At 52.5% G+C, this 15,013-nt stretch overlaps 1 protein-coding gene across 1 annotated transcript in view; it reads left to right on the top strand.

Moving 5' to 3' along the window:
* LOC129694823 (circularly permutated Ras protein 1-like) overlaps positions 1-15,013 on the top strand; it is a 72,074-nt gene that overhangs the window by 46,517 nt on the left and 10,544 nt on the right. Inside the window, exons 8-12 of the mRNA XM_055631584.1 lie at positions 3,634-3,684; positions 5,805-5,894; positions 7,224-7,375; positions 9,336-9,417; positions 13,189-13,316. Coding sequence (XP_055487559.1) covers positions 3,634-3,684; positions 5,805-5,894; positions 7,224-7,375; positions 9,336-9,417; positions 13,189-13,316 — 503 coding nt within the window. The remainder of the gene's footprint in view (positions 1-3,633; positions 3,685-5,804; positions 5,895-7,223; positions 7,376-9,335; positions 9,418-13,188; positions 13,317-15,013) is intronic.

Here is a 15,013-nt window from a genome sequence, read left to right on the forward strand (position 1 = left end):
CAGGCAGTGGAGGCCAATTCACTGGATGTTTTCAAGATAGTTAGATGTACTGGAGCTCTTCGGGCTAACGGATTCTCAGAATATGGGGAAAAAGCAGGAGGGGGTACTGATTGTGGATGATTAGCCATGATCACATTAAATGGCGGTGCTGGCTCGATGGGCCAAATGGCCTGCTCCTGCACCTTTCTATGTTTCTATTCCACACACCAACAAAGATAGGCTCAAAATGCCGGAGTAACTCAGCGGGGCAGGCTGCATCACTGGATAGAACAAATAGGTGACGTTTCGGGTGAGACCTTTCTTCAGACGCCCACCGTGTGGGAAAATTATGCCCCCCAGATTCCTATTAAACCTCTCACTTTATACCTATGCTCTCTGGATTTAGACTTGCCTAGACTGAGGACCTTACCTTATATCTAACTCCCTCTTGCTATATTTAAGAGGGAGTTAGATGTGGCCCTTGTGGCTAAAGGGATCAGGGGGTATGGAGAGAAGGCAGGTACATGACACTGAGTTGGATGATCAGCCATGATCATATTGAATGGCGAATGGTGCAGGCTCGAAGTGCCGAATGGCCTACTCCTGCACCACCTATTGTCTATGTTTACCTCTGCCCCTCGTGGTTTTATAAGCTTCCATAAGCTAATCGCTGAGCCTCCAGCACTCCAGTCCCAGCCTGTCCTATCTCTCCACATAACTCAAGCCCCCCAGTCCTGCCCCACACCCCTCCCTGCACTATAGAAACATAGAAACATAGAAATTAGGTGCAGGAGTAGGCCATTCGGCCCTTCGAGCCTGCACCGCCATTCAATATGATCATGGCTGATCATCCAACTCAGTATCCCGTACCTGCCTTCTCTCCATACCCCCTGATCCCCTTAGCCACAAGGGCCACATCTAACTCCCTCTTAAATATAGCCAATGAACTGGCCTCGACTACCCTCTGCGGCAGAGAGTTCCAGAGATTCACCACTCTCTGTGTGAAAAAAGTTCTTCTCATCTCGGTTTTAAAGGATTTCCCCCTTATCCTTAAGCTGTGACCCCTTGTCCTGGACTTCCCCAACATCGGGAACAATCTTCCTGCATCTAGCCTGTCCAACCCCTTAAGAATTTTGTAAGTTTCTATAAGATCCCCTCTCAATCTCCTACATTCTAGAGAGTATAAACCAAGTCTATCCAGTCTTTCTTCATAAGACAGTCCTGACATCCCAGGAATCAGTCTGGTGAACCTTCTCTGCACTCCCTCTATGGTGTTGGATTTCAACACAATGTCCTGCCTAGAATACAGGTTGGGAGGGGGGTTCCTTGCAAAGACTACAAGACAAATGGAGACACATTTACATGATCGGACAAGATTAAGTGCAGTTGGTTAGTGGAATGCAAGGACAAACATGTTTTTAAATGAAACCTGCTGATGCTTGTCAGAATGATGGAAACAGCCAAACAATGTTGACACTATGAACAGGCCATTCTGCCCAACATGTATATGCTTGCCCTCACGAGAACAACTCATAAATAATTGCTAGCATTTATTTCGAGAGGGCTAGTGTACAAAAACAGGGATGTAATGCTGAGTGAGGCTCTAGAAGACGCAGGTCAGGCTGCATTTGGAATATTGTGAGCAGTTTTGGGCACCATGTCTGAGGAAGGATGTGCTGGCTCTGCAGAGGGTCCCTGCAGAGGAGGTTTACTAGAATGATCCCAGGAATTAGTAGGTTAACCTATGATGAGCGTTTGACGGCATTGGGCCTGTACTCTGGAGTTTAGAAGAATGAGGGGGGACCTCATTGAAACGTACAGGATAGTGAAAGGCCTTGATAGAGTGGATGTGGAGAAGATGTTTCCACTAATGGGAGAGTTTAGGACTAGAGGTCATAGCCTCAGAATTAAAGGACATTATTTTAAGATGGAGATGAAGAGGAATTTCTTTAGTCAGAGGGTGGTGAATCTGTGGAGTTCTTTGCCACAGAAAGCCGTCAGTGGATATTTTTAAGGCCGAGATAGATAGGTTCTTGATTAATGAAGGAGTCGGAGGTTATGGGGAGAAGGCAGGAGAATGGGGTTTGGAGGGAGAGATAGATCAGCCATGATTGAATGGGGAAGTATACTTGATGGGCCGAATGGCCTCATTCTGCTCCGATCACTTATGATCTTATCACAATTCTCATTCCCTCCATCGTTTGCTATTGCCCAGACAATTATTACCCAATAAGTAGTTGAGTACAGAAGATAAGCACAACATGCTGGAGTAACTCAGCGGGACAGGCAGCATCTTTGGATGGAAAGAATGGGTGCCTGTCCCACTGAATTACTCCAGCATTTTGTGTCTTATCTTCGGTTTCACCAGCATCTGCAGTTCCTTCCTACGCTGTTGAGTATAGAAGTTGGGAGGTCATGTTGCAGTTGTGTAAGACGTTGGTGAGGCCACATTCAGAGGATTCTGGTCAGTTCTGGGCACCATGTTATTGGAGAGATGTTGTCAAGCTGGAAAGGGTGGAAAGAGAAGATTCACGAGGATGTTACCAGGACTCGAGGGCCTGAGCTACAGGGAGAGGTTGAGCAGGCTGACACTATTCCTTGGAGTGCAGGAGGATGAGGGGTGATCTAACAGAGTTGTATAAAATCATGAGAGGAATAAATCAGATAAACGCACAGAGTCTCTTTCCCCGAGTAGGGGAATCGAGAACTAGAGGACGTTGGTTTAAGATGAGGGGGAAAGATTTAATAGGAAACTTAGGGTGGTGGGTGTATGGAACAGGCTGCCAGAGAAGGTATGTCTCCACAACCAGACAGCAGTGCTGAACCACTATCCACCTGTTTGGTGACCCTCGGACTATCTTTGATCAGACTTTGCTGGCTTTACCTTGCATTAAAAGTTGTTCCCATCTCATGCATCTATGTACTGTAAATGATTTTGTTGTATTCATGACTGAACAGCAGAAAGACTGGTGCTCAGCGCAGAGTTTTGTCCAGAGGTTCAGGTCGGGCCTTGCAGGGAGCGAGGTGCTTTGTGCCGCCTGTGATTGGCAGGCTTGCCGTTCCAGCACGGCGCCTTGTCTCACGTGATGGGCAGCGCATTGGGTGCGGGCGCGCGCTGCGGTGGCGGATGTGGAGCGGAGGAGTTGCCGTGTATGTGCTGTGGCCCCCGCTCACTGACCCAGCCCAGGATCCGCCAGACCGGGACGACCAGTCCGTCCCATGGGCCACCGTCGGAGGCGGCACAGTGGCGCGGCGGGTAGAGCTGCTGCCTCACAGCGGCAGTGAACCAGGTTCAATCCTGACCTCGGGTACTGTCAATGTGGAGTTTGCACGTTCTCCCTGTGTCCATCTGGGTTTGCTCCAGTTTCCTCCCACATCCCAAAGACGTGTGGGGTTGTAGGTTAATTGGCCCTGTGTAAATTGCCCCCTAGTGTGTAGGTAGTGGGATAACATAGGGTGAACGGGTGATCGATGGTTGACGTGGACTGGGTGGGACAAAGGGCCTGTTTCCACGCTGAGTGTTTCAGTCACTCAATCATGAAGCCTGGGTTGTTGACAGTGTGAACCGGATAATAGTTTGTAAGTTTCTAATTTAGTTGTTCTAGTAGAGTTCTACATTTTCCAATTTTAAAATGATCCAACCTCTCTTTACAGCAACAGATTGGAAAGGGCGTTGGAGAATCGCTCTACATGTCCCGGCTACAGGTACAACACGGGGCAGCGAGAGGACCTCCCGGAGCGAGGGTCCCGGCCTCTATCTACACACACACACACACACACACACACACACACACACACACACACACACACACACACACACACACACACACACACACACACACACACACACACACACACACACACACACACACACACACACACACACACACACACACACACACACACACACACACACACACACACACACACACACACACACACACACACACACACACACACACACACACACACACACACACACACACACACACACACACACACACACACACACACACACACACACACCACACACACACACACACACACACACACACACACACACACACACACACACACACACACACACACACACACACACACACACACACACACACACACACACACACACACACACACACACACACACACACACACACACACACACACACACACACACACACACACACACACACACACACACACACACACACACACACACACACACACACACACACACACACACACACACACACACACACACACACACACACACACACACACACACACACACACACACACACACACACACACACACACACACACACACACACACACACACACACACACACACACACACACACACACACACACACACACACACACACACACACACACCACACACACACACACACACACACACACACACACACACACACACACACACACACACACACACACACACACACACACACACACACACACACACACACACACACACACACACACACACACACACACACACACACACACACACACACACACACACACACACACACACACACACACACACACACACACACACACACACACACACACACACACACACACACACACACACACACACACACACACACACACACACACACACACACACACACACACACACACACACACACACACACACACACACACACACACACACACACACACACACACACACACACACACACACACACACACACACACACACACACACACACCACCTTTAAACTTTCACCTTCTCACTCTAACTCTGCCCGTTAGTGTTTTACATTTCCATTCTGGGACAAAGTTGTGGGCTGCCTACTCTATCTCTGCCTCTTATAGAAACATTGAAAATAGGTGCAGGAGTAGGCCATATATATTGTAAATAGCTGGGGTCCCAGCACTGAGCCTTGCGGTACCCCACTAGTCACTGCCTGCCATTGTGAAAAGGACCCGTTTACTCCTACTCTTTGCTTCCTGTTTGCCAGCCAGTTCTCTATCCACATCAATACTGAACCCCCAATACCGTGTGCTTTAAGTTTGTATACTAATCTCTTATGTGGGACCTTGTTGAAAGCCTTCTGGAAGTCCAGATATAACACAGCCACTGGTTCTCCCTTATCCACTCTACTAGTTACATCCTCGAAAAATTCTATAAGATTCGTCAGACATGATTTACCTTTCGTAAATCCATGCTGATTTTTTGTCCAATGATTTCACCACTTTCTAAATGTGCTGCTATCCCATCTTTAATAACTGACTCTAGCAGTTTCCCCACTACCGATGTTAGACTAACTGGTCTGTAATTCCCCGTTTTCTCTCTCCCTCCTTTTTTAAAAAGTGGGGTTACATTAGCTACCCTCCAATCCTCAGGAACTACTCCAGAATCTAAAGAGTTTTGAAAAATTATCACTAATGCATCCACTATTTCTGGGGCTACTTCCTTAAGTACTCTGGGATGCAGCCTATCTGGCCCTGGGGATTTATCGGCCTTTAATCCATACAATTTACCCAACACCATTTCCCGGCTAACCTGGATTTCACTCAATTCCTCCATCTCATTTGACCCCCGGTCCCCTGCTATTTCCGGCAGATTATTTATGTCTTCCTTAGTGAAGACGGAACCAAAGTAGTTATTCAATTGGTTATATATTATAAATTGATATCAGGTCTCCTTTCTCCAGAGCTCCAGAGAAAACTATCTAAGTTTGCCCACCCTCTCTGTATAGCTGATGCCCCTTATACCCAGCAACGCTTGCACCCTGTCTGTCCGCTCGCTTCCACTCTGTGCTCTGTTGCAGGCTGTGCAAGAGGCCGTGAGCCAGTCGCTGGACTACCTGCTGCAAACCTCGCCCAGGACCAGGGTGACTTTGGTCACCTTCAACAACGAGGTGGGTGGAGCCGAGCAGAATGGCCAAGTCCTCGCCCCGTCACACCCCGCCCGACCTGGGTCCCGGGAAGTCTGATGTGATGGGGCAGATCTCACTGTTCCCAGTGTCCGGGATACTGTTGGGAGAGCCTCCATCAGCGATATCCCCAGTGGCCTTGGACTGACCCTCTCACCACCTTGCCCTCCATTCCCTGGAATTCTGGCCTCCACTTCCCAACAAACAGAGAGAGCGATTCCCCCCCCCCCCCCCCCCAATCCATGACTTTCATCGCCCAGCCTTCGTATCCAGCGCAACATCCGCACCACCTGCTGCAACGTGATCCCAACACCAGCCCTCACCTCTGTCCACCTTCCGCAGGGTTCACTCCCTCCGTCACTCCCTACTCCCTCAACTCTCTCGCCCAACCTGGAGGGTGGCGACCAGAATTGCCCCTGGTGCATGATCCCTCTCCCCTCCCCCAACACATGATCCCCCCCCCCCCCCCCCACAGCCCCTACCCCCCCCCCCCCCCACACCCCCCTCCCCCTCCCCAACACACCCCCCCTCCCCCACAGCCCCCCCCCCCCCCCCCAGCCCCCCTCCCCCCCCCCCCCCCCCCCCCCCCCACCCCCCCCCCCCCCCCCCCCAACCCCAGCCCCCCTCCCCCAACACAGCCCCCCCCCCTCCCCCCACCCCCCCCCCCCCCCCCCCCCCTCCCCCCAGCCCCCCCCCCCCCCCCCCCCCCCCCCCCCCCCCCCCCCCCCCCAGCCCCCCCCCCCCCAACCCCCAAAGCCCCCTACCCCCCCCCCCCCCCCCAACCCCCCCCCCCCCACCCCCCCACCCCCGACCCGGTTTATAATTTTTTTTTTTAAAAAAAAACCTCCCCCCCCACCCCAGATTTTTTGGCCACCCCCCCCCAACCCCCCCCCCCCCCCCTCCCCCCAGCCCCCCCCCCCCCCCCCCCCCCCCCCCCCACCCCCCCCCCCCCCTCCCACCATCTCCACTGGTTTACATCCAGGCCATCACCTACAGGTGACTGACTACCTGGTCCCGTTCTAGTTTGCCATATGAGCTTTAATCATCAGTACCACAGCTGAAACAGCACTGAGTTGAATGTAGACACAGAATGCTGGAGCAACTCAGCGGGTCAGGCAGCATCTCTGCACAAAAAGGAATAGGTGATGTTTTGGGTGGAGACCCTTCTTCAGGGTGATGACCTGAAACGTCTGCAGCCCATGTTGTCCGGAGATGCTGCCTGAGCTGCCGAGTTACTGCAGCATTTTGTGTCCATCTCCGGTGCGTGCGTTCACAGTGGTTTCCCACACGGTCTGCATGTGTCCCGTTTCTCAGGTAACCATTTACGGGGACGGGCTGGGAACGCCACGGACTCTGCAGGACTTTCAGCTCATTGACCAAGAGTATCTGAAGAGCAGGGGGATTGCCGAGCCCCAGCCTCGCTGCATCTCGGAGAGCAGAGACGCCCTGCGGCAGCGGATACACATGTGAGTGCCCACGGTGTACATAGTTGGGGGAATTGTAGCCGTGTCTGGCAGAGCCCAGGATGGTCACCAGCGATGGTTACTTTAGTTTAGTACAGGCCCTTCGACCCACCGAGTCCACACCGACCAGCGATGCCTGCAAACTAGTAATATCCCACACACACCGAGGGACAATTTACAATTACCAAGCAAGTTAATCTACATACCGTAGATAAACACAAAATGCTGGATTAATTCAGCGGGCCTGGCATTATCTCTGGAGAGAAGGAATGGGTGACGTTTCGGGTCAAAACCCTTCTTCTCAACCTGAAACATCACCCATTCCTTCTCTCCAGAGATGCTGCCTGTCCCGCTGAGGTATTCCAGCATTTTGTGTCTATCTTCAGTTTAAACCGGCATCTGCAGTTCCTGCCTACGCCGACAAACACGTGCGTCTTTGGAGTGTGGGAGGAAATGGAAGATCTCGGAGAAAGCCCACGCGGTCATGGGCGAGTGATAGGTAGATACAGCTGTGCGGGGTAACTGTGGCAGATGGGTGGAGTATGTGGCAGAGGCTTGAGGTGAAAAAGAGACTAGAGTGCGTCAGATAAGGACAGGAGAAAGCTGGAGGGTGAAGTAAGGGTGGGAGAGGAGAGGTGGGGGAGACCGGGATGAGAGAGGGGAAAGGAGTAGGGTGACTTGGGGAGAGGAAATGGAGAATTAAATGTACATACCGATGGGTTGTAAGTGACCCAAGTGACCCATTGAGTATAGAAGTTGGGATGTAATGTTAAAATTGTACAAGGCATTGGTGAGGCCAATTTTGGAGTATGGGGTACAATTTTGGTCACCTAATTATAGGAAGGATGTCAACAAAATAGAGAGAGTACAGAGGAGATTTACTAGAATGTTGCCTGGGTTTCAGCAACTAAGTTACAGAGAAAGGTTGAACAAGTTAGGGCTTTATTCTTTGGAGCGCAGAAGGTTAAGGGGGGACTTGATAGAGGTTTTTAAAATGATGAGAGGGATAGACAGAGTTGACGTGGAAAAGCTTTTCCCACTGAGAGTAGGGAAGATTCAAACAAGGGGACATGACTTGAGAATTAAGGGACAGAAGTTTTAGGGGTAACATGAGGGGGAACTTCTTTACTCAGAGAGTGGTGGCTGTGTGGAATGAGCTTCCAGTGAAGGTGGTGGAGGCAGGTTCCTTTTTATCATTTAAAAATAAATTGGATAGTTATATGGACGGGAAGGGAATAGAAGGTTATGGTCTGAGCGCAGGCATATGGGACTAGGGGAGAATAAGTGTTCGGCACGGACTAGAAGGGTCGAGATGGCCTGTTTCCGTGCTGTAATTGTTATATGGTTCTATGGTTAAGTGGGATAGGAGGTGCTGTTCCTTATTGTGTGTGTGTGGCCTCACTCTGGCAATGAAGGCCAGGCCACTCTAACCGTCCATTACCTTTGATGTTCCCAATATGGCCTCTTTACATCAGCGAAACCAAGGGTCGACCTGTGTAAGTCAAGTCAAGTTTATTCGTCACATACACATGATGTGCAGTGAAATGAAAAGTGGCAATGCTCGCGCATTGTGCAAAAAAACAAACAAACTACAAACAGAATTGAACAGAATCGCATATTCACATATTACATATTTGTGGGAGGAAAGAAAAAGGAAAAAAACAGCAATTAAAATACAAAACAAAAAAAACTGTTAAATGGTACAGTAAAGTGTGTGTGTCCTCTTCTGTGTGTGTGTGTGTGTGTGTGTGTGTGTGTGCGCACACGTGTGTGACTGGCCCATGTATGTGACCCATCCCTCCGTGTGTGTGTGATCCGCCACAGGTGATTGCCGGGTCGGTACCGAGTGGTAGGGAGTAATGATGCCAGTGAGGGTATCCGCACCAACTCTCCCTCCCCTCTCTCCTGCCCCCCCACCCTCTCTCCCTGCTCTGACACGTCCCGTGTTATTGGTCTGCTGCAGGCTGCAGGAGTGCGGGTCGACTGCGCTGGGGCCGGCTGCGCTGGTGTCCATAGCAATGGCCTCACGGAAGCCGGGCTCCAAGGTGAGTGGATGAGTGGGGGGGGGGGGGACGACAAGGGGGGGAGGGATTTGGACGTGCGGTGACATCAGGGCTCCCTGTCACTGCCCCCGGTGCAGGGATGGCCTGTGGAGTCTCTTGCTCCTATACTCAACTCATCTTGTTATTTCACACCTTCCATATCTCTAGTCTATGTCTCTCCTGACTCTCAGTCTGAAGAAGGGTCTTTAGTGTAAACCAGCATCTGCAGTTCCTTCCTACACATGGAGTCATACAGTGTGGAAACAGGCCCTTCGGCCCAACTCGCCCACACTGGCCAACATATCCCAGCTACACTAGTCCCACCTGCCCACGTTGGGCCCATATCCCTCCAAACCTGTCCTATCCATGTACCTGTCTAACTGTTGCTTAAACATTGGGATAGTCCCAGCCTCAACTACCTCCTCTAGCAGCTTGTTCCATACACCCACCGCCCTTTGTGTAGAAAAAGTTACCCCTCAGATTTATATTGAATCTTTTCCCCTTCTCCTTGAACCCATGTCCTCTCGTCCTCGACTGGGCAAGAGATTCTGTGCATCTTTCATGTTCTTTCTCTGCCGGGCAGGGCAGGTGGGGACGAGGGGTGATCACGGGTTGCAGGCCTGTGTGCTGGGGGTTGCAGGCCTGTGTGCTGGGGGTTGCAGGCCTGTGTGCTGGGGGTTGCAGGCCTGTGTGCTGGGGGTTGCAGGCCTGTGTGTTGTGCTGGGGGTTGCAGGCCTGTGTGCTGGGGGTTGCAGGCCTGTGTGCTGGGGGTTGCAGGCCTGTGTGCTGGGGGTTGCAGGCCTGTGTGTTGGGGGTTGCAGGCCTGTGTGTTGGGGGTTGCAGGCCTGTGTGTGGGGGTTGCAGGCCTGTGTGTTGGGGGTTGCAGGACAGGCCTGTGTGCTGGGGGTTGCAGGCCTGTGCCTGGGGGGGGTGCAGGCCTGTGTGTTGCAGGCCTGTGCTGGGGGTTGCAGGCCTGTGTGTTGGGGGTTGCAGGCCTGTGTGCTGGGGGGTTGCAGGCCTGTGTGCTGGGGGGCAGGCCTGTGTGCTGGGGGTTGCAGGCCTGTGTGCTGGGGGTTGCAGGCCTGTGTGCTGGGGGTTGCAGGCCTGTGTGCTGGGGGGGTTGCAGGCCTGTGTGTGGGGTTGCAGGCCTGTGTGCTGGGGGTTGCAGGCCTGTGTGCTGGGGTTTGCAGGCCTGTGTTGGGGGGGGTTGCAGGCCTGTGTGCTGGGGGTTGCAGGCAGGCCTGCCTGTGTGTTGGGGTGTTGGGGGTTGCAGGCCTGTGTGCTGGGGGTTGCAGGCCTGCCTGTGTGCTGGGGGGTTGCAGGCCTGTGTGCTGGGGGTTGCAGGCCTGTGTGCTGGGGGTTACAGGCCTGTGTGCTGGGGGTTGCAGGCCTGTGTGTTGGGGGTTGCAGGCCTGTGTGCTGGGGGTTGCAGGCCTGTGTGTGGGGGGTTGCAGGCCTGTGTGTTGGGGTTGTGCAGGCCTGTGTGTTGGGGGTTGCAGGCCTGTGTGCTGGGGGTTGCAGGCAGGCCCTGTGTGTGCTGGGGGGTTGCAGGCCTGTGTGCTGGGGGTTGCAGGCCTGTGTGTTGGGGGTTGCAGGACAGGCCTGTGTGCTGGGGGTTGCAGGCCTGTGTGTGGGGGTTGCAGGCCTGTGGTGGGGGTTGCAGGCCTGTGTGTTGGGGGTTGCAGGCCTGTGTGCTGGGGGTTGCAGGCCTGTGTGTGGGGTGGGGGTTGCAGGCAGGCCTGTGTGTGGGGGTTGCAGGCCTGTGTGTGGGGTTGCAGGCAGGCCTGTGTGCTGGGGGTTGCAGGCCCTGTGTGCTGTGTGTGGGGGTTGCAGGCCTGTGTGCTGGGGGGTTGCAGCCTGTGTGTTGGGGGTTGCAGGCCTGTGTGTGGGGGGGTTGCAGGCCTGTGTGCTGGGTGTTGCAGGGGGTGTTGGGCAGGCCTGTGTGTGTGGGGGTTTGCAGGCCTGTGTGTTGCAGGGGGGTTGCTGGGGGGGGGCCTGTGTGCTGGGGGTTGCAGGCAGGCTGTGTGCTGGGGGTTGTTGCAGGCCTGTGTGTTGGGGGTTGCAGGACAGGCCTGTGTGCTGGGGGTTGCAGGACAGGCCTGTGTGCTGGGGGTTGCAGGCCTGTGTGCTGGGGGTTGCAGGCCTGTGTGTTGGGGGTTGCAGGACAGGCCTGTGTGCTGGGGGTTGCAGGCCTGTGGGCTGGGGGTTACAGGCCTGTGGGCTGGGGGGTTGCAGGCCTGTGTGCTGGGGGTTGCAGGCCTGTGTGCCTGTGTGCTGGGGGTTGCAGGCCTGTGTGTTGGGGGTTGCAGGCCTGTGTGCTGGGGGTTGCAGGCCTGTGTGCTGGGGGTTGCAGGCCTGTGTGCTGGGGGTTGCAGGACAGGCCTGTGTGCTGGGGGTTGCAGGACAGGCCTGTGTGTTGGGGGCTGCAGGCCTGTGTGCTGGGGGTTGCAGGACAGGCCTGTGTGCTGGGGGTTGCAGGACAGGCCTGTGTGCTGGGGGTTGCAGGCCTGTGTGCTGGGGGTTGCAGGCCTGTGTGCTGGGGGTTGCAGGACAGGCCTGTGTGCTGGGGGTTGCCACCGGGATACGACATGACTTCAGAATTAAGGGACAGAAGTTTAGGGGTAATATGAGGGGGAACTTCTTTACTCGTAGAGTGGTTGCGGTGTGGAATGAGTTTCTATAAGATCCCCTCTCAATCTCCTAAATTCTAGAGAGTATAAACCAAGTCTATCCAGTCTTTCTTCATAAGACAGTCCTGACATCCCAGGAATCAGTCTGGTGAACCTTCTCTGCACTCCCTCTATGGTGTTGGATTTCAACACAATGTCCTGCCTAGAATACAGGTTGGGAGGGGGGTTCCTTGCAAAGACTACAAGACAAATGGAGACACATTTACATGATCGGACAAGATTAAGTGCAGTTGGTTAGTGGAATGCAAGGACAAACATGTTTTTAAATGAAACCTGCTGATGCTTGTCAGAATGATGGAAACAGCCAAACAATGTTGACACTATGAACAGGCCATTCTGCCCAACATGTATATGCTTGCCCTCACGAGAACAACTCATAAATAATTGCTAGCATTTATTTCGAGAGGGCTAGTGTACAAAAACAGGGATGTAATGCTGAGTGAGGCTCTAGAAGACGCAGGTCAGGCTGCATTTGGAATATTGTGAGCAGTTTTGGGCACCATGTCTGAGGCAGGATGTGCTGGCTCTGCAGAGGGTCCCTGCAGAGGAGGTTTACTAGAATGATCCCAGGAATTAGTAGGTTAACCTATGATGAGCGTTTGACGGCATTGGGCCTGTACTCTCTGGAGTTTAGAAGAATGAGGGGGGACCTCATTGAAACGTACAGGATAGTGAAAGGCCTTGATAGAGTGGATGTGGAGAAGATGTTTCCACTAATGTTGTTGATGTGGACAAGCTTTTCCCTTTGAGAATAGGGAAGATTCAAACAAGAGGACATGACTTCAGAATTAAGGGACAGAAGTTTAGGGGTAATATGAGGGGGAACCTCTTTACTCAGAGAGTGGTGGCGGTGTGGAATGAGCTTCCAGGGGAAGTGGTGGAGGCAGGTTCATTGGTATCATTTAAAAATAAATTGGATAGGCATATGGATGAGAAGGGAATGGAGGGTTATGGTATGAGTGCAGGCAGGTGGGACTAAGGGGAAAAAAAAAAATTGTTCGGCACGGACTTGTAGGGCCGAGATGGCCTGTTTCCGTGCTGTAATTGTTATATGGTTATTTAGCGGTGGTGCGTTTGTTTACAGGTTATCATTTGCACAGACGGACGTGCTAACACCATCCTGGGTAACCTGGAGGACATTGCAGAAGATAAGATTTACCAGTCCTCCAAACTGTTCTACAGCCACATGGCAGAGTACGCCATGAAGCAGGGGTAAGTCCACACAGTCATAGAGTGATACAGCATGGAAACAGGCCCTTCGGCCCAACTTGCCCACTCCGGCCAACATGGTCCCATCTGCACCACGATAGAATTTATCCCAGGAGGGAAATTGTTCTGCCAACAAAAACATAAAAACAACAGCTTCACCTACTAGCCCCATTAAACACTAGTCCCACCTGCCTGCATTGGGCTCATTTCCCTCTAAACCTGTCCTATCCATGTACCTGTCCAAATGTTTCTTAAACATTGTGATAGTACTTGACTCGACTACCTCCTCTGGCAGCTTGTTCCATGCACCCTTATTGTGAAAAAGTTATCCCTCAGGTAACTATTAAATCTTTCCCCCCTCACCTTAAACCTATGTCCTCTGGTTCTTGAACAGAATATTAACAGTGCAGTCTCTCCCAGACTCTTTAGACTATAGAGATGCAGCTCGCAAACAGGCCCTTCGGCCCATCGAGTCCGTGTCGGCCAGTGATATCCATACACTACCACTGTCCTGCGCCCACTACGAACAATTTACAATTTTTACCAAAACCATTTGACCTGCAAACCTGCACGTCTTTGGAGTGTGGGAGGAAACCGGAGCATGCGGGGGAAACCCACGTGGCCACAGGGAGAACGTACAAACGTCGTCAGGTCAGCACCCGTAGTCAGGAACTAACCCGGGTCCCTGACGCTGTGAGGCAGCAGCTCTACCCGCTGCACCCGAGTCACTGAACGTCAGCGGAGCCGCCCCTCACACGGACAAGCTGCACCCTGTCCAGGCAGGGGGCAGAGGTTGAAGGTGAGAGGGCAGGGTTTGAAGGGGAACTGAGGGGCAACATTCCACACAGATATATGGACGAGGTGGGAGAGGCAGGTATAATGACAGCTACATGTACTACATGCAGACCATAGATTATTTTTTAGTTTAGAGATACAGCGCAGATACAGCGCCCTCTGAGCCCGCACTGACCAGCAATCCCTGCACACTGACACTATCCTACACACACTAGGCACAATTGTACATTTACACCAATTAACCTACACACCAGTAAGTCTTTGGAGTGTGGGAGGAAACCGAAGATTTCGGAGAAAGCCCGCACAGGTTACGGGGAGAAGGTGCAAACTCCGCACAGACACACTCCGGATGGAACCTCAGTTTCTGGCGCTGGCTATTGTGTTGCCCTGAAATTTAAAGGGATATGGACCAAATAACAGGCTAAATATAGTCCACGGGTGATGGTCGGTTTGATCACCTTCAAGATGGTGCAGTTGAGAATTACCAGAATGCTGCCTGGATTAGGGCCTTCTGGAACTGGCTATGGGGAGGGCTTGGACACACATGCATTATCGACTGTCATATGCTGAGAGAATGGAGCAGCTGGGCTTGTACACTCTGGAGTTTAGAAGGATGAGAGGATTCTCATTGAAACATAGATTGTTAAGGGCTTGGACACGCTAGAGGCAGGAAACATGTTCCCGATGTTGGGGGAGTCCAGAACCAGGGGCCACAGTTTAGAAACATAGAAACATAGAAATTAGGGTGCAGGAGTAGGCCATTCGGCCCTTCGAGCCTGCACCCGCCATTCAATATGATCATGGCTGATCATCCAACTCAGTATCCCGTACCTGCCTTCTCTCCATACCCCCTGATCCCCTTAGCCACAAGGGCCACATCTAACTCCCTCTTAAATATAGCCAAT

The sequence above is a fragment of the Leucoraja erinacea genome, unplaced genomic scaffold (genome assembly GCF_028641065.1).
Source record: "Leucoraja erinacea ecotype New England unplaced genomic scaffold, Leri_hhj_1 Leri_80S, whole genome shotgun sequence".
NCBI lineage: Eukaryota > Metazoa > Chordata > Chondrichthyes > Rajiformes > Rajidae > Leucoraja > Leucoraja erinaceus.